Genomic DNA, 22,330 nt, shown 5'->3' on the forward strand with positions numbered 1-22,330 from the left:
TTTGAGAAATTGAATTAAATTGCATGTTGCAAAGAAAAGGTGGACCTTTTGGAGTTTTTGGAGGAAAAATCCCTAACCCAACTGCTAATGGTAGGAGTTTGCAGGGGCCTCTCAGGCCTCCCCAGCCCAGTTCTTTTTCCTGCCTCCTTCCCTTTTGTGAATGTTTCTTCCCCTTTTTGCTTGCAGTGAGTTCTGCTCTCCTGTAGGCTACAATGTGTCAGTTGTTATAAAATCCGGGAGGTGGAGCTTGGTGACGAGAGCGGTGGGGGGAGCGCTTGGCCAGCCCCGCAGGGCGAGCAGTCCGGCCCCCTGTTCACCCCGAGCTTAAGCCTTGCAGCAGGAGAACTTCCACCTCGCTCTCCTGGCTTTGAGCCTCACTGTACATCGGACCAAAGGCGCAGAAGGGAGGGAGGATGCGAGATGACCGGCTCTTTGGCAACCTGACCATCTCCTTAGCAGAGAGCCTTCGAAAGCCAGCCGGAGGCTGACTGCAGGACCAAGGAGGTGCCGCGCCTCTCGTGGATGTGTGTGTGTGTGTGTGTGAGCGGGTAAGCGGGTGTGAGGGTGTGTGTGTGCTTCACAACTGTGTGTGTGCATGTCCGGATGAGTGTGTGAGTACACCCATAAGTGTGTGTGTGTGTGTGTGTGTGTGTGTGTGTGTGTGTGTGTGAGTGGGGTGAGTGAGCGCTCTCGGTTATATTATTTTTTTGGAAGAAAAATCTTGAAAATATCAGGCAGGTTACCGTGCTCCTAGGGTGGTGGTTCTTCTTCTGGTCAAGAGGACTTGGCCAGACCAAGCTACTACAGACATTTTTCAGCGAGTAAAGAGAATTTTCCCCTGAGAACAAGAGGGATTTTTTTCCCCTGGCTCTGCAGCCAGTGAAAGAGATTTGTCCCTACACCTGTGAAATCGACCAGAGCCGTGTGATTACCAGGGCTGGAGCGAGGACTCGGGAAGAAAAGGAGCAATAAATCCAACAGCCTGTCAGTGCCTTTGGCCACATTGGAAGATGTCATCTCAAACTAAGTTCAAGAAAGACAAAGAGATCATTGCCGAATATGAAGCCCAAATAAAAGGTGAGATTTGGGCTGGGGAGTCATGCCTCCCCTCCCCTTTCCTTCTTCTCTTGCTTTGGCTTTTTTCCCTTTTCCTCCCTGCCATCATGAAATGCTGTTATGCATCAATAATCTTATTGTGAGGAGGAACAGTGGCAGCCGCACAAGTCCGGACTGGTTTCAACTGCAGAGAGCGCTGGCGCTGGGAGTATGGATTGTAGAACGGGCGGCGATCACTGCATTGCAGGTGTGTGAGGAGGATCCTACGCCCTGCTTTAGGAGTGTCGCGGATACTCCATCATCTTGGCCATGACATGTCACTCTAAGGCCATTTTGACAGTCACTGCCTCCTCCCCCCGCCATGCAAAAAACCCCTTAATTTGATTTATTTTTTTAATGATCTGGGTTTTTTTCTCTCTCCTTTCTGGTTTTTGTCATTGCTTTGCCTCTGTCCCTTTCTCTGGGCTGGAATTCACATGCATGTGCTCAGGGAAGCAGCATCCCTGGGCTGCACTTCTTTGTCGGTGACTCTCAGCTGGACTGGGTTGCCATGGATTAACTGTTATGGAGCATATTGATCCAAACTAATGCAGGCATTTAGGCATAAAGAGGGAGCTCAGTGCAGAAAATGTATTGTCTCGCAGTGTGCAGCCCCGATCACCGTCTGTGCACTAGCGTTTAGGGTCATCAGCCTTCACTGAAAGCCAAGAGCTCAGTGTGCTGGCTGGTAGGCGCTGCCTGGCTTCCGTAGTGTCAGGGAAAGCTTGCCAGGAGGATGAGGTGACCTCTGACTGCTTGTTCCAGCTTTAGTGCTACTCACTGGGTGCACACTCCTCTAAATCCACACTAGCAAGGGGAGAGAGGAAACCGGACACAATCGTATAGACAGATTCAGGCAGAATCCTTATTTAGGCCAGACTGGAGCTTCTCCCACCCTCATGAGTTCTAGGCTCAGCCTTGGCAAGGAAAACCTGAAAGCACCATCCACCATGCTCACCCTTTCTCTTGGGATGTACTCTAAGAGAAGCCTGGGCCTGGCCTCTTGGCATATGTTTTCTTTCTGGTCACAGTTCTCCTTGCTGCAACACAGGGTGTGTTGTGGTCTCCTGAAGAAAGAGTAAAGACAAAATACATCTTCGGGGCTGTTGATGCCTGCCCCTGAGGTTATAGGTGGACTGTTGAGCAAGTTGGTTATTTGGGGCTCCGGCAACCTGAGGTTCCACACCTGCTTCTAGGTGCTGCTGCAGCTCAAGGCTCAGTGACCCAGGAAGTGGGGTGGCCTCCACAGGAGCGGTGGGAGGCTGCGCATCACAGCTGCTGTACACGCTTCAGATGCTTGGGAAACTTTGGGAGGGGAGCAGCCATCAGGGGAGAGCTTTGTTTTTTTCCAGTCTCGCCAACCGTCTTGTGCCTTTCAGTTCTGCTCAAACCTGGCGTGCTGATCACCTCTCAGTAGACCCCAGGAAGAAATGAGCAGAAAACCCTGCTCTTCCCTGGGCTCCTCCTCTTTAGTTTTCAGTTCAGTGTAGAAGACAGTGATTTACAATGTTTCAGCGTTCCTGAAAATTTAGATACCCGCCCTTTATTGGTCAGAGATCTGAATTCTCTCGAGTGTTCAATACAAAGCCTGGTTTCAGCCTTTGCCTGCACACTTTTTAGGAAGTTTATGTTTTGTAAGACTGGCTGATTATTACTGTTTTTTAAAACTGAGTTTCCCTTGAAAAATGCCATAAGAGAGAAGGGTATGGTGAGTTTGGGACAGTCTGGAGTTTTTATAAGCATCGTCTTGGTAGAAAATGTGCTCATCTCATTTTTGAAGGATTGCCACCACTGGGCCCCTGAACTTTGCTTGAGGATCAATTAAGCATTTATAGCTCTGGCTGATTCTTTTACTTTTTATTTTTTGCCTTTATTTTAACAACTAATTAGCAAGGACAAGGTAATGCATTTCAGCAGGAAATTTGTCCAAATGATCTTGTCTCTTCCAGACTCTAAATGTCTCTGCATTCTAGTTAAAAGAGTTTGATTTTATTCCTTCAGGGTTGACACCCACACAATTTAGGTCAGGATGCTATTGCGCCCGAAATTGTCCGGAATCTTTTCTGTCAAAATTCTCTTTGTTCATCATCATCATCATAACTGTTGATGTGTGTTCAAGGGCTCAACTGTTTCCATGGCTCACTCCCAGACCTCACCACTCTTGGCCTACACAAAATACAGACAGGGTCTGTAGGAGCTCAGTTTTAGAGATGAGGAAACTGAGGCCTTGTAGTGTTAAATGACTTGCCCAAGGTCACAAGGTGGGAAATGTGAAGGCAGCTGGTTTTCTTCCAGGCCCAGTGTCCCCGATACATTGTTTGCCTGAAGCTGCCCCTTGAAGGATTGATGTCAGTAGCAGATGGCAGTTTTGTGGTGGGGACCGGCTGCCTCTCGATCACGGCCCATTGTTTACCCTCTTACTTTCCTCCCTTGCCTTTGTTGCTGGCCTCTGAAGAGCGTTTGACCAAACACCAAAAATAATGCCTGATGCCAATTACCTTCGGTATCATCTGGCCAGTTTGCCACAAACACTCCACCTAGTTTGACAGATTTTGTCCTCTGTGCATTTTGTGAGGGGAACTTTTGATTTTTAAAAATAATACTGAGTTCTTTGTTGGCTTAGTCCCTTTTTTCTCTTTTTGAAGCATTTACTGACCTAACAAAGGGGAATTTTTTTTTTTCTTTAAAGGGGAATGTTTTAAAACAGCTTTTTTTTTCCTATTGTGAAAAATTTCAGACTCATGCCTTCTCTTGCCTAATCAGATACTTGAATCCCTTTGATTATATACCTGCAACACAGTAGTACACCACATGCTTGCACATTTCCAGTGATAGAGAACTCACCACTTCCCAAGCCCACATACTCTGTTTTTGGACCACTCTGGCTGTTGTAAGCAGTTTTTATGTTGGGTTAAGTATGTCTCTAATCCACCTTTTGGTTCTATACCTTGGGACTTCATAGAACAAGACAGATGCTTCTTTCCCATGACTGCCCATTGGGTGTTTGGAGACTCCGATCATAACCCAGGGACTATGATTATCTCCCATTTGCTCATATAAGATGGTTCACTGCTGCTTTATCATCTTCACTCACCTTGGGAGCTACTGCATCCCGGGTTGCAAACTCCAGTGTCTTTGAGTACTTGGCAGGTAGAATAAGTGAGTGAAGCTGGCTAAGTAAGATGAGTTGTGGCAGCTGGCCCACTGCCTCAACCAGGGCAACATAAGAAGAGGTGGTAGTTATGGTCAGCCCGAGAGCACATGTCCTGTCCAAATGGGCAGTCTCTACTTGGGTTCAACCAGTTGTTACCACTTAGAATGTAGGCCCAGCCAGATCTTTCAATTTTTCAACAGATACCAGTAATCTGGATTAGAGCTTTATGCTTTTGAAGAGATTTTGCCAAATAGACCTCCAAAAGATTGTACTGTCAAAAGCCTTCTTTAAGAGTGATACTAAGTTCTAAATGCGACTCTTTAAATGTGATTGGAGAAAGAAGACCACTATCACTTCCTTTATGGTGTATGTAATGCTTCTATTAATACAGCCCAAGGGTTGAATTAGCCCTTTTCACTGCCCACCCCATCATTGCACTGTATATATTTTATCTGCTATATTTCTCTCATCCACTAGGCTAGGAGCCTTGTCAGAGAGAAGAAAATGAAGTGAATTTAATATGACTTGTTCTTGGTGACCCTGTGCTGGCTCCAAAGCGATGTTGCTTTCTGTCCGAGGTGTTCACAAGTGTCCCTTTATGAATCTGTTCAGGAACCATGCCTGAGAGTGACACCATATTCTCAGTCTGGAACTGGCAAGCTCGAACTTCTTTCCCCTCTTGAAAATCAGAACATTTGCCCATCTCCAGCTTTATGGCGCCTATCCTATTTTTCACAGTTTCCTCAAAGATCCCTGATAGTGTTTGGTAATCTTATTTGCAGGTGCTCTCCACTGTCCTGGGCTCTAATTCGTCTTGCTGTTAGACATAATGGTCTGTTCTGCATTTATTCAGAATTCCCATTTCCATTTCATCTTAATAGAAAATGAAAATAGAAATGTAGTGATTGATTTTCGTGTTTTATTTTTTTATTACACATCCATATTCATTTTAGGCCATCTTCTTAATGGCGTAAGTCTAGAATTGGGGGGAAGAAGACAAGGTATTGAAGAAGATCACAGAGAAGTATTTATTTACTCATTCATTTATAGGTTCATTCAGTGAACATTGAGCATCGGCTTTGTTCTTAGTCTTGTGCTGGGTGTTGTGAGAGACGCAAAATATAGGATACATTCTTGGCTAAGAGTTTTCTTGGAATATGGCAATAAAATCAGTGAAGGAAAAGAAATTAAAAAAACCCCAAACATAAAAAACTTCTAACTCAGCACCAGAATGAATTTAGTCTTAAAGAGATTATGCGATAGAGTGATTGGACAATGACCTTAGGAGACCTCACCACCTTCAGTGGCTTCAGTGAGGAAAGTAGGCTGGGTTGGGGAACAGTGGGGAGTAGTGAGGACTGTGGCTGATTAGAGAGCTCACTTAGAGGAGGCAGCCCCTGCTCAGCTCTCGCCTGTCATTACCATGAAGGGATGTGAGCCCAGAGTGGTTAGTTCTTTCAGTGTTTCCAGGGCATCTGGATTTTAAACCAAAGTCTCCTGATTATCATTTTAAATATTTAAAAATTTAACTTTTAAAACGTTTAAAAAATTGGGTTGTCTTTTTCATTATTGAGCTATAAGAGTTCTTTCTACATTCTGGATACAAGTTCCTTATCAGATATATGATTTGCAAATATTTTATCCCATTCTGTTGGTTATCTTTTCCCTTTTTTGATGGTGTCCTTTGAATCACAAAAGTTTTAAAATTTTTATGAAGTTCTGATTATCTATTTCTTTCTTTCTTTTCCCATGCTTTTGGTGTCATATCTAAGAATCTTTTGCCAAATCCAAGGCCATGATGAAAATCTCCTGATTTTTAAGTGGTAGCTCAAGTTTTTAAGAAACTCTTTGCTACATGAACAAACCTGTCGGTAGGAGAGCTTCAGCCTGTGCCCACCAGTCTGCAACTTGTGGCCTACAAGTTGACATCCATAAAGGGTCTTGGTGATGGGGCCTCAGCCAATTTACCTGTTTCATCTTCAGTTGTTTTCTCTATTATAGGCCTGTGCTCTCATATCCACTTTAGACCAATTCCTTGTCTCTGCATCCTCCATACACTTTTTCACCTCCAAATATTTCCCCATTTGTGCCTTTATTCTGCTTAAAATGACTCCTTCTTCCCCTCTTTTTTTTTTCCTTTTTTCTTGTCTGGGCAACTCCTGACCATCCTTCAATGCCTGCTCAAATGATCCCTCTTCCATGACGCCTTCCTAATAACTCTTCTGGGCAGAATGAGTGATTCCTCACATCTGCCTCTCTATTTTTAGCCTTATTATCCTTCATTCCTATTTTATGTTTAGTCCTTCAGCCATGAACTCTTGAGGGCAGAAATGCTTATGGTCATTTTCATTTCCCCCATGTGATTGGCGTACAATCAGTTGAGTGAGTGACTGATAAGTTACTAATAAGAAGTTTTACTCTTATAACTCACAGCTCAAGCTCAAGCTCGAGTTATATTTTCTTTGACACTTGTCTTAGCTTGGGCTGCTATAACAATATACCATGGGTGGCTGGGTGGCTTAAACAACAGACATTTACTTCTCGTAATTCTGGAGGCTGGGAAGCCTAAGATCAAGGTGCCCACAGATTTGGTTCCTGGTGAGAGCGCGCTTCCTGGCTTGTAGACAGTTGCCTTCTTGCTGTGCTCACATGATCTTTCCTCTGTGTGTGGAGAGAGAGCTCTCTATCCTCCTCTTCTTAGAAGGGGACTATTCCCATTATGAGGGCACCACTCTCATGATCTCATGTGAGCCTAATCACCTCCCAGTGGCCCTACCCATCTCCAAACACCATCACATTGGAGGTTAGGGCTTCAACATGTGAATCTGGGGAGGAACACCAAACATTCAACCCCTAACAATGTCATACTTTCTGTTCCATTGAAAGTGGAGCTTTTATTTGTTAAGGAAATATTTTTCATGGCTTGATGAGTTTCCTTGTTTGTGCCTGATAGGGGAGATGTTTGTCTATGGAGACTGGGTGAAGGCTGATGTGTTGAAAGCTTAGGTGATGTTTGGTGGGGTGATGTCTGTCACAGTCGTGGTGGGATGTGGTTGGGGCACATGGCACACCAGGCACCTCCCAGTCTGAGGAAATCAGTGGATCTGGGGGTCTATATTGGCCATTTCTGGAGTTCTCACCACCAGAGTTTATATGCTAGGGACGACCTTTCCTTTCCAGAAACCTCTATTATTTGTTCATTCATTCACTCACTTACTCACTCACTCATTCAGTGACTGTTACAAGCCATGCTTCATTTCAGGCTATACAGCTTTGCTTATCAGTGGGAGGTAATTTATTTATCTCTACGTCTCAGTCATGCATATGGTATCTCATTTTGTGATCCCCCAAATTCTGTGAAATAGTCATTATTATTCCTATTTTACGGATTAAAACGTAAAATTCAGAAACATAAATTGTATCAGATTGCAGAGCGAACAGTGGCAGAGCCGAGGTTTAAACTGGAGGCTTTCTGACTTCCAGTTGTACAGGGAGGCAAGATGTATGCCAGGGCAATTTGGCCCTGAAACCCAGGGGTTCCTTCACTGGGGGGCCAGTCTGGGGCGGGTTTTAGTCTTTGACTTCCTACCCTTCCTAACCCTTCCACACTCCTTCTAATCCAATCTCTGCTATCCCCTACTTAGCCACCTAGCTGTGTCAGATCCCTCACTCCCACTTTGAAAAAGGGCCCACTGGAGACTTGACGGAGGCTCCACCAGCCTGGAAATACAGAACCAGCAATTTTAGGTGTCTTCTGGTCCAACGCTCCCACTTTTTTTTTTTCCCCTCCAGATGTGGAAGCTGATGTTCAGAGAAGACTTCTGGCTCGCAGGCACTTCTAGACCATATTTCCGTGAACACAAAAGCTCTATTCGCTTGGCTCGTTGCTGTAGCCTCATTGCTGTAGCCTTGTGCCTGCACCTCGTTGGTGATCAATAACCGCATGGAGTTGAATTGCTTTGGTGGGTGGGGCAAGCCAGGTGGGGACGGTTGCCTGGGAGGCAGAGCAAAGGTGCCTTGGAAAATAGGATGAGGCGGGGGTATAACATGGAAAGGAGGAGAGGAGGTGAGGCTGGTTCAGAAACTCGGTCCTGTCCTTGTAGCTGCCAGGAAGGGGACAGGGGTTGACGTCTTAAAGGTGCTGAGTTTCAGTTCAGAACCTCTGGCCTAATACAGGCTGCAGCAAGCTGTATCCTGGGCTTGATTTCACTTGTAAATGATTTCTTCCTGATGGCTTGTTGGTGTTTATAAAATATCTTGGCTGCCCAGGAGTGGGGTTTTGGCTCCGTTCTCTTAATTTGTTTAATCATTAGGCCAATTTATGTTTGGAGTAGTGTTCCCTGAGGTGTATTCCATGAAATTGGATGTAAAGAGGCATTGGGTGGAAAAAAATAGCTCTGTGGTCAAATAGGTTTTGGAAGTTCTAGCATAAAGTGAGTTAAATAGGTTTGTTTCCCACAGGACTTGAATGTGTTAAGTGTGAACCGCCAAGAAGCGGGCCACAGACTTTCCTCAAACTTACTCAGCCTTGTAAACCTTTTTCATAGAATATCCCACAAGACTGTTCCAGAGATTACATTTTGGACAATGTCAGGCTACACAGTTTGTGGGTTACCCAGATTCTTTCTCTTTTTGCCTTTTGCCCAGTTCCCTAATTTTTACAGTTTCCTAAGAAGACAGTTTGAAGAGGGGAAGAGGTAAAACAAATACGTATCCAGCTCAGATAAGTGATATCAATGTGGTGTTTCGAGGTCACTTAGAAAATGTGGCTTTTGACATTTCCATTTACTGAGCGCTCAACCATTGATTTAAATGGTAATTTGGTGACAGTTCTTTCCTGATCAATATGCGTGGTGTGTGAGCGCGTGCCCGCCTGTGTGTGACAGTAAGGAGGTGCACTCAGCTGCAGGCAGTGTGCAAGGGACCTTGAATGGACCTTGGTGCCACCGCTGGGATTGCACAGTTGATGCCAGCTAATAACAATGCAGATGGACACGCAGAAGCCCGTGGCCTGTGGCGCCTCAGGGTGAGCAGATCTCAGCCACAAATCCAGGTGCAATAAAAATATGGTTTTCTTTATTTTTCTGTAACTCGATTTACATTTCACATCCCTATTCTGCTGCGAGTGGCAGAAATAAATCTAAGTGAATTGGGGGTTTTCCTCTTGTTTTCTCCAGTGTTGTGTCCCAAGGTGCAGGGGGACTGGGGCAGTGCCAAGGGGACATCTGTTGTGGTTTATTATCAATCTACTTTGGCAACTACCAAGATATCCTCCTTCCTGTTGGGTCTGCAGTGGTCTGTCCAGCCAGTGGTCCTTCTCTGTTCCAAACCTGAGGCCATTTTGCCTGTTCCCCTCCTCACCTCCTTCTATGAGATTTGCAGGCACTGGGGGTCATCCTGGGACTCACACACCATGCTGGGTCATGAGAGACTCTGGGCATTAGTCTCAGGCCCATCTTGCTGTGTCCAGCACTCACTTCTCCTCCAGGACCTCCCTAGGGTGCTGCCTGGGGAAGTGGCCCAGTTCCTCGGGTCTCAGATTGTGCAAATATATGTGGACATTCCCTCATCACCCTCCTTCCCTGGGCTTGTCTGTGGTGAGGCAGGATGTGGGTTATTTTCTTACAGATCCATAAAATCTACACACACCTTGCTTTATAGTCTCCCAGAATCTTTATCCATGTGTGGGGGAGGGAAGGAGAGGGGGATTAATAGGGGTGGTAGCCTGGCTCTTTGTCATCATTCTCTCAAAGCTATTGTCCATAACCCACATTCTTTCTCTTCTCCCTGAGGGCTGCGATTTTGAAAGTCAAAAGCCAAGAATTGACTCTTTCCCTGTATTATCCCTGAGACAGTGAACACAGAATGCCCTCCCTGCCTGAATAAGGTCCAGGAGGTCTAAGGAAATATGGGAGGAAAACCTTCAATATTTCAAAATATTAAATGCAGGGAATTTCCTTCCTTTTACATCTGCACCATCCTGGCCCAGGCCACCATCACCTCTTCTTGGGACCACGGCAACATCCCCCCAACTTAGGGTTTCTCCACCTCCGCACTACTGATATTTGGGGCTGTGTCTTTTTTTTTTTTTTTTTTTTTGGCGGTACGCGGGCCTCTAACTGTTGTGGCCTCTCCCGTTGCGGAGCACAGGCTCCAGACGCACAGGCTCAGCGGCCATGGCTCACGGGCCCAGCCGCTCCGCGGCATGTGGGATCTTCCCAGACCGGGGCACGAACCCATGTCCCCTGCATCGGCAGGCGGACTCTCAAACACTGCGCCACCAGGGAAGCCCGGGGCTGCGTCATTTTTTGTTGTGAGGGGCTGTCCTGCACCATGTGGGATGTTGAGCAGCATCCCTGACCTCTACCCACTAGGTAGAGGTGTCAGCAGCCACCTCCCTGCCCCCAAAGTTGTGACAACCAAAAATGTCTAGGCCTGCGTTAAAGCCGCTCTCCTAACTGGTCTCTCTGCTTCTTCTCTTGTCTTTATAGTCTGTCTCCCTGCAGCAGCCAGCAGTAATCCTCACACAATTTAATCTAATCATGTCACTTCCTAGTTTCAAACCCTCTGGTAGTATCTCACTGCTCAAGAATTGAATCCAAGCTGCTAGCTGGGCTTACGAAGCCCTACTCTGCCCATCTCAGCCAGCTCATCTCTCCACTCTCCTGGTGCCTTGAATTCTCTAAAATTGTACCCCCTTTGGAACTTTGCACTTAGCTTTTCCTTCTTTCTGGAATCCTCTTCCCCTGGATTGTCACATGGCTGGCCTCTTCTAGGTATTCAACTCTTGGCTTGCATGTCACTTCCTGACCACCCAATCTTAAGTATCTATGGAGTAACTATTGGATTAGCTGACTTGAAGTCTCAGGAGAGCACTTCAAGCTGTATGATGTTTTCCCTATACGATATTTTCCCTTCTTTTTTCTTTTTACCGGAATTGAAAGTCTTTAAGAACAAGAGTTTTGTTTCTCATGTCCATTTGTGTTTTGTTAGTACCTAGAATAACATTTGGTATATAATAGGTGACCGTGGGATTCGGTGAGTGAACGGTAAGTGTAGATGTCCTTGTGCTGGCCTTTTTTTTTTTTTTTTAATATTTATTTATTTTATTTTATTATTTTAATTTATTTTTTTGGCTGCGTCAGGTCTTAGTTGCGGCACATGGGATCTTTGGCGAGGCATGTGGGATCTTTTTTCCTTGCGGCGCGTGTGCTCTTTGTCGCGGCGTGCAGGTTTTCTCTCTCTTGTTGAGGTGAGCGGGCTCAGTAGTTGCGGCACCCGGGCTTAGTTGCCCCACACGTGTGGGATCTTAGTTCCTCGACCCGGGATCGAACCTGCATCCCCTGCATTGGAAGGCGGATTCTTTACCACTGGGTCCCCAGACTTTGCACCTAAGCACACATGTATATTCTGCTTTGGGGTGCATGGGCTTGTACCAGGAATTGTAGTTTAGAGGCACATAATGGAGCAGATCCAGGCTTTCTGAAACCCTGACTGAGAGGTAATTCAAGAAGACGAAGAATCCAAAGAAGGGACAATTGTATCTATGCAGAGCCGTCCAACCTTTGGCTTAGAGGGGAATGAGATAGAGAGACCAGGGGGCCACTTGCAGGGATACTGCAGGGAATTTAATGTTTTCTGTTGAGTTCCTATTATATAGCTGAAATGGGGACACAGAAATGGATAAAATATGGTCCCTGTCCCTGTCTTCGATGGACTCATAGTTTTCCAGGAAAGATAGTTACAAAAATAGATTAATCGATTGTAGTACAGTGTGGTAAGTACTGGGACAGCACTGGAATCACACACTGTGGAAACTCAGAGTGAAAGTGACAGCTTTGCTGGGGAGAGATGGAGAAGTTCTTCTAGAAGAAAGGACTTTTGGGTAGGGTTTTGAAGGATAGGTAGAAGCTCTCCAAGTGGGGAAAGGCATTTCATGAAGAGAGAACAGCAAGCGCAAAAGCATGGGTGTCATGAAAGGGCCTGGGTACTTGGACAATGGTGAGAAGTCTGATGTGGCTAAAATCCAGAATAGGTAGAATGGAGTAGGGGTGGGAGATAAGACCAGAAGTGAGAGGATTTTGAAGTTCCTTTCTAACCACTGGCTCCTGTGAGTCTTTGACCTTGGAGACAGTGGATGAAACTCTTATTTTTTGATAATACTTTTTTCTGATTTTTGGGTATAATGCATGCTCATTCTTTTAAAAGTTTTGAAAATACAGGAAAAATAGAAGAATCTAGAAGTCACTACCTGAGATAATCACTGTAAAAATTCAGTGTATTACCTTTCAGACTTCAGATCTCTTTTATATCTATATATAACAAAAAATAGGATCCTAGGTCTTTAATGAAAAATTATAAAAATGAAGCTGATAGGCAAAACATCGTAGGCCTATAGGCCTACGGCTTGAAATAGAGTATGACCTTACAATAAAGAGACTTTGCTAAGTAAGAACATCAGTCAATATGCATGACCTCCCACGTGTTTTGATGGTCCATGAGGGCTGGGGATTTGTTTGTCGGAAACCATTTTCTTGTGGTGATAGGTTTGTGTGTGGCCATTTCTGTCCCACCAGATTTATATAAAACTCATCAAGAACTTCCCCATCTCCACATCTGTCCCAGCTACTTTCAGCTAAAAAATCTCCCCTTCCTGGTCCTACATAGTCTCACTTCCCTGTTGGTACCCAGGCAGCTGTTCCTGCCTTTGGCAGGAAGTATTAAAAGGAGAGACCTGTCAAAGGCAAAGAATTTAGCCTCCACAGCAGGTTCCCCCTCCCTGGTGGTACCTTTCCTCATTGTTGGCCCTCTGCCCGCGTCCCTGGTCATCAGTGGTACTTTTGGGGTTCCTGTTTGCCGGTCTGCTCTTAGCAGTGGTAACCTGCTATCCCTTTTCTTCTGATGGCTGGTGAGGGTATTTCCTGGGTATGGTTTACTATAGATCAGTAAGTTTTCCAACTCTTTGTCAGACAGAAAGGCCTGGATTCCTGTAGGCAGGTAGAGTTCCTATGGAGGAATTGGAGCTTGGTGGGAGGGGACAGCTCCAAAGGGGGACCATCCATAGCTTAGAGTGCCTTATAAGGAATTAGAGAGACATGCCATGAGAGGACCCTTACCAGTGAAACACCTTAGCCACCTTCAGGGACAGAAAAGAGTGGGTGTCTCTTCTCTGATTTCATTTGTACTAAAGAATGCAAACTGGCTGAGCAATGTGACTGCTCCCCAGCTGTTGTCTCAGCAGGATATTTCAAGCAGAGTTGCCAGCACGTTACTTTTTAGTTTACAGCATCTGTATTTTGATCAGTGGCCTCTCCAGACAGTATGTTTTGGATCTCCTGAAGACATATTATCATCTTGGGGAAACTGAGGCAGAACAACAGCCACTCTCTCACTTCTGACACCTGGTAACTGATTACTCCTGGACCTCCAACCCCAGTCATTTGGACTCCGGAGCTTTTGCCTGGTTTTGGTCTTTTGAGTTTACTTGTCCCTTGACAAAGCTAATGTAGGGCTTTGGCCTGATCAGTTCTGGCCTGACCCTCCTGTCTCAGGTCTTATCCTGAGTGTCTCTGTCTTGCTGGATCTCATACTTGGCATAATAGTGCCATCGAAACTCTGCGCCCAAAACAGCAGGGGTCCTATTGTCTCCTGCCAGAAACACAGAATTTTTAGACCATTGGGAATAGTGGGAAAGAAATGTTGAGGTTGTGGTGGGTCAGTCCACTTTGATTTAGTTTAACAAGTATTTATTGAGTTCCTTCTATATTCCCTGCCCTCATAGACTTTATAATGCTGTGAGGGAGACACATTTTAACTTGTAATCACAAAAAGATTGAGTATTATGTAAGGGTGGTTCAGAGTTCTTCAGGGAACCTGTAGCAAATGGATCTAAATTGCTGAAAATGTTGTGATTTCTGATATTGGTCTGTAAAACTGAATCATATTGGCTAAGCTTACCTCACCACCATTATTTCCTGAGTTATTTAAGATCTAGACCGAACCATCTTTCCATTTAGAGAAGGGTCAGAAGCTATCAAAATACTTAAGGGGTCAGGAAGATGGGTTCTTCTAAGAGTAACACACAATTCTTTGTGTAAAAGATAAAAGTAGTTCCAAAAAAGGAATTTTCTAATAGTTATACTCAAGTTGGTAAATATAATCATAGGGTAAGTGCTTTTAAGGTGAAATTAAAACCAGGGATCAACTGAAGAGGATTGAAAATCATCTTGGTTGGATAGAGTTATGCTAAAGTCACATAAATTGGGTGAGACAAGAGTATGGATTGTGGAAGGAGGCAGCTGTGTTATGGGGGGGGACCGTGCTCTGGATGGAATTGCACAGACCTGGGTTTGTGTCTTGGCTTATGGCTCATCAGCTGAGTGATGTCTTTTTTTTAATCCAAGAAAGAAGAAAAATAGATATAATACCTCATCAGTTTCCGTATATGAAAAATGGGGATAGTCATACCTACTCGTGTGTGTGTGTATGTGTGTGTGTGAGAATTAGTTGAAATAACACACATCAGAATTTCCAGCATGCTGCTTGGCACACAGGAGCATTCACTGAACGATGGAAATGTTAGCTCAACCACTCAGAAGGTCACCAACATTGAGTCTTTGGACAGTGAACCTGAGCCTACAGGTGACGCCCTCAGTGAGTGTACCAATTAGTAGGGAGAGGAAAATGCAACAGTACTGGAAAACCATCAGTAGAGGTGGCGTTACCTGTATGGGCAGCTGGGAGAGGAAGGTTCCAGTAACTCTTAGACAGGCATGATGCTTTCTTTGCCTATTGCAGTGTTTTTACCCAGTGTGACCCCTGGGCTACCTGCATTAGAATCTCTGGGGGTGGGACCTGGGAACCTGCGTTTTACAAATGTCCCAGTTTTCATGAACTTGAAATATTTGGACCTGGACTGTGGTGAACTCACCAACTTGACTGTCTGTGTATCGTTTTTTGAAGGCAAAAGAACATTTAGTTGCCATGTCGACTACTGATGAATGAGAAAAAAAACAAACCTGAACCCCCAGTGTGTGTGTGTGTGTGTGTGTGTGTGTGTGTATGTTACAATCCTGTGTTTTTTTTAATAAAAAATGTTTGTCTTTATTTATTTAGGTGTACCTAAAAAGAGTCTGATAGTTCTTACTGACTGGTAATGATGTTTATTCTTGGGAACTAGGAATGGAGTGGAAGTCAGGGATGGGGCAGGATGGTAGTGACAGGGAACAGCAGAAAGGAGACCTTTTCTCCTTATATTGTTCAATATTGATTCAATTCTAAAATAATGAGCATGATTACTTTTCTAATTAAAAAGCCACCAAGATGACAATAAGTAAGGAATTTGACAAATTTTCCTGCTGTGGAGGATGTTCAGACATCAACTGAACTATAAAAGAAAAGAAAAGAAAGAAATGTAGAAAGAAAGAAAGACATCTGCAAGAGATACTTAAGTTATGCTTAACTTCTTGTGGTGCTCATTATATACAGTAAGAATGATTGCTGAAATGCAATGTATTATTTTACTGGATTATTCCTCCATGTAGCGAGGAAGATTTTTTTCCCTGCTCTTCCACAATTCTAAGAGATGGTCCTAGAGGGGGAATAGTCAAGCCCAACCATTTAGTTTATTGGGTTTAAATCAGAAGCCATTGTGGTGCTGTGTCCAGAGTCTGGGATTCAGAGGCATAGACCTGATTTTCATCTCTGATCTATCTTTTGAGCAAGGCACATCTCCATTCTGCATCCTTGCTTCCTCATCCGTAAAATGAGGGTGTTATCTACCTTAAGGGCTAGTTGCTGCGAGGATCAAATGAGGTGCTGTGTGAGAAAGTAAACTCTAGAGTGCTGCAGAAATGTTAATTATTTCTATTTTTGCCTAGCTCCCCCCGCGGACATGCTGCTATTACCGCCGCGTTGTTTATGTGTCTGTCTCCCTGTGAGCTCATTGAGTGCAGGGGCCTTGTTTTATTCATTCCCTGAATTCTTATGCCTAGTGCCTGCAACACAAGAGGCATTCAAAGCAAGTTCTGGAATAGCTATCAAGGATAGAAAAATACGTGCACAGTTAGGTTTTGGCTTATGAAAATATTAAGATGCTCTTCCAGGAAATGCTGTCTTCTACTTCTATTTAAAGGAATTAAAAAAAATTCATCCAAGTCGACAACAGAAATGATACTGCCAGGAGAAGGTAAAGAACTTTATTAAGGAAAATTTAATTGCCCAGTTTCTAAAGAGACAGCCACATCTCTCCATCCTCATTACTGTCAAGTGCGGGATGGCTGTTTCCAGGGAGGGCAAGATGAATGAAAAAAGATCGTGAAAAGGCAAATCCTGATACCCCTGGAGAAAACTCTCCCAAGAAACAGGAATGCCCCCTGGATCACCAGTTTCCTTTATTGTTTGTCAGAGCCCTAGAATAAGCCTTCTCTGGACTCCTCAGACAATGGCCCTCTTTGGCCTCTACCCCAGACCTTGGCTGGTGAACCACAAAGTCCCTTACTTCCCCTGGAAAATAAGTTGCTTGACAAAACTGGAAGGATTATCTGAGGCCCAATTTAGGGGCTCCGCTACCTCTAAGACCCAGATAATTATCATCTGAATGGGCAGAGGGGTGGACTGGGGCCAAGACTGGAAACAGAGCCCTGGTGTAGATCTGCAGTTAGAGCAGAGGGGACCAATCTCAGCTTTGGCAGTCTGGACCCTTCTCCAGCACTGCCACGAATCTGCACTGTCTTCTGCCTTTCCCGTACCAGTTGCCTAAGCACAGGACAGCTGGAGAACACCATTACATGGGTTCATAATTGTCCAAACAAGTGCTGATTGCTGCATGGACCGTTGTCAGCCTAGATGAAGTCTCTAGTGGCCTGCCAAAAGGCTCTGCCCTGTTCATTGTTTTAATTGAGTATTTGGATGAGGACATGAGCATGTCTATCCAGTTTGAGAATGTCAGGAAACCAAGGAGTGCAGGCTTGGTGGTAAGGACATGTTTTTTTTAAAAAAATATTTATTTATTTATTTATTTGGTTGTTCTGGGTCTCAGTTGTGGCAGGCTCATTAGTTATGGCTCAGAGGCTCCTTAGTTGTGGCACGTGTGCTCCTTCGTTGCGGCTCACGGCTCCTTAGTTGTGGCATGTGAACTCTTAGTTGCAGCATGCATGTGGGATCTAGTTCCCTGACCAGGGATCGAACCCAGCCCTCCTGCATTGGGAGCATGGAGTCTTAACCACTGCACCACCAGGGAAGTCCCAGGACCTGGTTGTTGGTATAGAACTGCCCGAGTTTTGCAGCCCAGCTTCTCTACTTTCTAGCTGTGTGACTTTGGGCAAGCCTTTTCATCTCATTGAGCCTCAGTTTCCCCATATGTAAATTGGAGATAATTATCCAACCTCAAAGAGTTATCTAGGGGGTTAAATTAGATAATGAATGTAAAGCCCTCCACACAGTGCCTGGCACATAGTAAGGACTCAGTGTTGGTTATTATTATTAATAATCACAAGTATAAGAGTAATATGGTAGGCTTGGGAGTCCAGTAGATCTGGGCTCAGATTTCAGCTGTGCTGCTTATTAGTGTGGACAAATTGTTTAACTTCTCTGAGGCTCAGCTCTCTGTACCACTGTAAAATAGGAAAAATAATACCTACGTTGGGCATTTCTGCAAAGCACTCAGGCCAGAACAGACACACAGTGGATGCCCCATAAACAGTGGTTATCATTAAGAGAAACAGCACATCGTGTGGCAGACAGAACCAGGAAGCAGAGAAATCTTAAGAGAATGGGATGAGGTACTGACTCTAAAAATGTGAGTTTAATAGTATCTTTAAGAGAATACTACCAACTCTTCAAGAGAAAGATATTGAGCTCTGAAAGGAATTTCTCCTTTGAATAGATAGAAACATGAATGGGGCAATAACAAATTGGCCTTTGGTTAGGATGCCAGACCTTGGACCCTGGCCCCAGCCTGGTCCCTTGTCCAGGTGGTTTTTGCCCCTCCCACCCCCCCACCCCGGGAAGTTCCAGAGGGAAATAGATGATAGAGGCCACGGACTGGGAAATGAACACCTGGCTTGAAGCTGTGGCTCAACACCCTAATGCAGAAGTCTGGTTCTCTACATGAACTCCTTTGGCCCAGGCGGCTTGGGCATGCAGGCCTCCCCTCCAAGCCCATACTTGAATCTTGGTTCTGTTGCTCCAGGGTAACCAAAGCTGGTCTGGAGCTTGAACCTCTGCCCCGTCCCTGTAGGGACCAGCCTGGACAACTGCCCTGACTTTTCTCTGAGATGCCAACAGGCCTAACCAGACACAAAGGAGAAGAGAGAGTCAGAAGCCAGGACTCACCTAGACTTGACCTTTGACCTCCTTGGAAGTACAACCTCTTGGAATTTTGGTCCGCAAAGGTGCCTAGAACCTGGCAAGTGTATAATATTGTATCACTCCAATGGATGGATTCCCATGCTCTTCATTGTGACCCTGACTTGGAAGAAGTAAATTGAGTTGGCCTTTAGCTCACTAGAGGTCAAAATCCCCCTCCCTCCCCATCCTTGTTGACCTTTCTTCTAACACCACCAGGAGCTTAACAGCCAAGCCTATGGTCAACTCAGGGTGTGGCTATCTCCCTTTGTGGAAGAAGTCAATGGAGAATCAATGACTCCCAGACTGCATCCTCAGAAGTCTGGATTTAAGAATGACTCCTTGATAGCCTTCTCTTTCTCCAGATGTTTAAAGCAGCTCAAAACTAAAAAAAAAAAAAAAAATTCAACTTATTTTCTTCCAGACCAGCACTGATCACCAAGCAAGATGTATTTTATTGAGATGCACAACAAAGTGAGCAACTTCATAGAAAAATCTGTATTTTTGACTCTTATGAGACAAACCAGACGATCTGGTGTGCTGGACCCCTGTTCCCTCACAGCAGCCAGTCAGCCAGAGCTGAGTGGCAGCCGCCGTTCTTAGATGAGGCCTGCACTCTTAAGTCTCCACTATTTCCTGGGCCAGGAGCTCCTCCTGGGTCCCTACACCCCCTTATCTCACACCCACTGCTTCATTCATTTCCCTAAGCTCCCTGGTTTCTATGGGCAGTTGGGTTTGCCATTTCTTAATAAGGCCAAGAAGTTACATTCTATCTTGTCTTTCAAATTATGCTCATCAGATAGGATTGCACAATGAGAATCACATGACAGCATAGCAAATGGTGCAATATCTATGAAACAACAATGCCTGACTTGCCACCATCCTTTCAAATTTCAGAATAGAGACTCCCTTTCATTACTTTAAGTAAAGCCTTTACTTTTCCTCAAGGATGAGTTTGAGGTTGGAGTCCAGGGCAAGACACTCTCCCCCAAGGAGAAGCACTGTGGGGGCTGCCTCTGACACATCCCTGAGGGGAACTGGGGGGAGGTGGGCTGGAGGGCCCTTCAGCTGCTGGAGGCCATTGAGGACCTGGTGATGTGGTGCGTGGTGGCCTTAGTCATCCCCCTGTAGTAGTCACAACACATTTTTAGTAGTTAAAAAACCCCCCAGTGTAAGTTGATAGTTTGCACACTGAAGCACAGTTCACTAAAAGCAATTCTGCTCAAACAGTGTGGTCCAGGAACTGTGCATTGAACTCTGAAGTCAGACCCAGAATGGAATTTCAGCTTCACTACTTACTGATTGCTTGGCCTTGGGCAAGTCATCTCACATCTCTACGCCTCAGCTTCCACCTCCTTAAAATGGGCACCTCGCTGGACTCTTTTTTTTTTTAAATTAATTAATTAATTAATTTTTGGCTGTGTTGGGTCTTTGTTGCTGTGTGCACGGGCTTTCCCTAGTTGCGGCGAGTGGGGGCTACTCTTCGTTGCGGTGCGCGGGCTTCTCATTGCTGTGGCTTCTCTTGTTGCGGAGCACGGGCTCTAGGCGCGCGGGCTCAGTAGTTGTGGCTCGTGGGCTTAGTTGCTCCACGGCATGTGGGATCTTCCCGGACCAGGGCTCGAACCCATGTCCCCTGCATTGGCAGGCGATTCTTAACCGCTGCGCCACCAGGGAAGTTCTCTCTGGGACTCTTGTGAGGATTAAATGACATAATTCACACTCAGTATTTAGCTTAGTGTCTGGAACGTGGGTCACACTCTGTTACGCTTCCCCAGATGTGAAGGGCTTGATCTGATCCAAGAGTGAGATTAGAACATCTAGAGCAGAACCGGCAGCTTGCAGGCAAACTTAGACTCACTAGTGTGTTTTGTTTGGCCTTTGGAACATTTACAAAGGTGAATTAATTCCCAACATTAAAAAATTAGAAAGTCTTTAAAAAATCAGGAGACTTTACATAAAAATCCAGATTTCTGGCATTTCTTATGAGATGGGAAGATCTAGAAAACACTGGGCGCCTGTTTTCAGACAGAGGCAAGAATTGGCTGCCCCCTCCAACTGGGGCACAGGCTCCACTTTTTCTAGGGCCCACCTAGTTCACTTCACTCATTTTTGTTACCTGCTTGGGCGTTTGAGTTTTTTGATCTGGAGGAAGGGACCAACCTTCATTCAATCCTCCATAAATATTTCCAGCAACCAGGCTTTGGAGAAGGAGACAGCAGGTCGTATTTACTGGCAAATGCCCCAGTGCCTTCTGTGTTATTGATTGCACGCAGGGCCCTCAGCTCCAGAAATCTGTGGGGCAGAGGTAGTGCCAAGGTCCTCTTAAAAGAATCTGGGACACTAACAAAGATTTGTACCTGTTAATGGATGGCTGCCTTATCACAACCTGTAGGTGGGCTGAAATTTAAGAAGGAAGAAAGTGTAAAGCTTGCCCTTCTGTCTAAGAACCCAGCTGGCCAAGCACAGACTGGGGAGAGGTGTGCTCAGCAGAGCGCTGGTGAAAAAGACTCAAGGTTCTCGTTGACATTAAGTTTGGTGTGAGTCATGGGGAGGCAGCTGCCAAAAAACGTAATCTGATTTGGGGCTGGGTTTATGGAAGTTTAGTGTCTGGAAGACCTTTCTAACAATTAGAGCTGTCTTGAAAGGACAGGCAGACAGCCTCAGGAAGCCTCAAGCTCCCTGGTGTAGGAGTTTGAAGCTGGGTGACATGCCCCTGGAAAAGATTGTCAGAGTGAGGATTTAGGCATCAGAGGGAGGTTTGTTCTAAGTGACATATAAGGTCTCTGCCAACCCTGTGATTCTGCTTCCTGCAGCCCAGTGGAAGAAGATAATTTCCTTAACAAAAGTAAAAATCTTGCTTTCTGATAGAGGAAAGCAGAACACGCTGAAGAGGCAGCCATTTTGCTCAGACTCTGTCCAAGTGGAAATGTAAACTTGCAGCTCTCACCTAGAGATTTGGACAGCACACGTCACTGGCCCTGCTTCATTCCTGAACCTCATCTCACCTGCAACGCCGTCCCTGACGCCCCCCTCATTTCTCAGAGATGGAGGGGGTGATGGGGAAGGATCTGTTTTGCACATTCTGGTAATTTGTTTAAGCTGAACTTTTATGCAGAGCTTGCAAACTGAAGGCACACAGGCCAGATCCAGCCCTTAGTCGTGTTTGATTTGGCCTGGACTGTGTCTTTGAAAAATGTGAATTAGATGCCAACAAGTAAAAATGAGGAGATTTCACATAAAATCTGGACTTCCAGCACCTTTTTAAAAAGTCAGAAGGTCTGGCAGCGCTGGGCCTGCATTCCCACGTGGCAGCACGCGATGGGGCTGAGCGCCAGAGCCCTTCCTGGGTAGGATTCGAGCTCTCACTTGGCCACTGTCCTCATCCCCCTAACCTCGCCTGCTCTGCTAGTTCACCTGAGCCCCCGAGGCCCCTATAGGTACTGGAGTTAGTGACACCTGGTGTAGTGTTGTGGTGGTTGTTTATTTTAATCAAAATCTCATTGAACTTTTATTTTCATTATATAAAAGTCACTGATTTTCTCCAACTTTGGAGGGAATATCATGTTTGGGATGGTCTGACTTAAAATATGGCCTTTGTGGTTTGCCTGTATTTCACTTTCTAGGAGGCGGGTTGGGTGGGGCACCTCAAAGAGGAATTAGACATCTTCAGAGCAGCTGGAAGCAAGATAAAATCTGTATCTCAGGAAAGACTTGCTATAGGTGCCAAGACAGTGT

The 22,330-nt window shown here is 45.2% G+C and overlaps 1 protein-coding gene across 9 annotated transcripts in view; it reads left to right on the top strand.

Moving 5' to 3' along the window:
* The first annotated feature begins 276 nt into the window (after positions 1–276).
* SRGAP3 (SLIT-ROBO Rho GTPase activating protein 3) overlaps positions 277–22,330 on the top strand; it is a 259,375-nt gene continuing 237,321 nt past the window's right edge. For 3 of the 9 annotated variants that reach the window (XM_033437229.2, XM_004274793.3, XM_033437231.2), the window contains exon 1: positions 280–1,077. In XM_033437229.2, the coding sequence (XP_033293120.1) occupies positions 1,011–1,077 (67 nt within the window). In that variant the 5' untranslated portion in view covers positions 280–1,010. Of the gene's footprint in view, positions 1,078–22,330 lie in introns of all 9 variants that reach the window. The other 6 variants (XM_033437228.2, XM_033437234.2, XR_004485868.2 and 3 more) reach the window with 4 other exon arrangements.

Source organism: Orcinus orca, chromosome 10, assembly GCF_937001465.1.
Source record: "Orcinus orca chromosome 10, mOrcOrc1.1, whole genome shotgun sequence".
In the NCBI taxonomy this organism is placed as follows: domain Eukaryota; kingdom Metazoa; phylum Chordata; class Mammalia; order Artiodactyla; family Delphinidae; genus Orcinus; species Orcinus orca.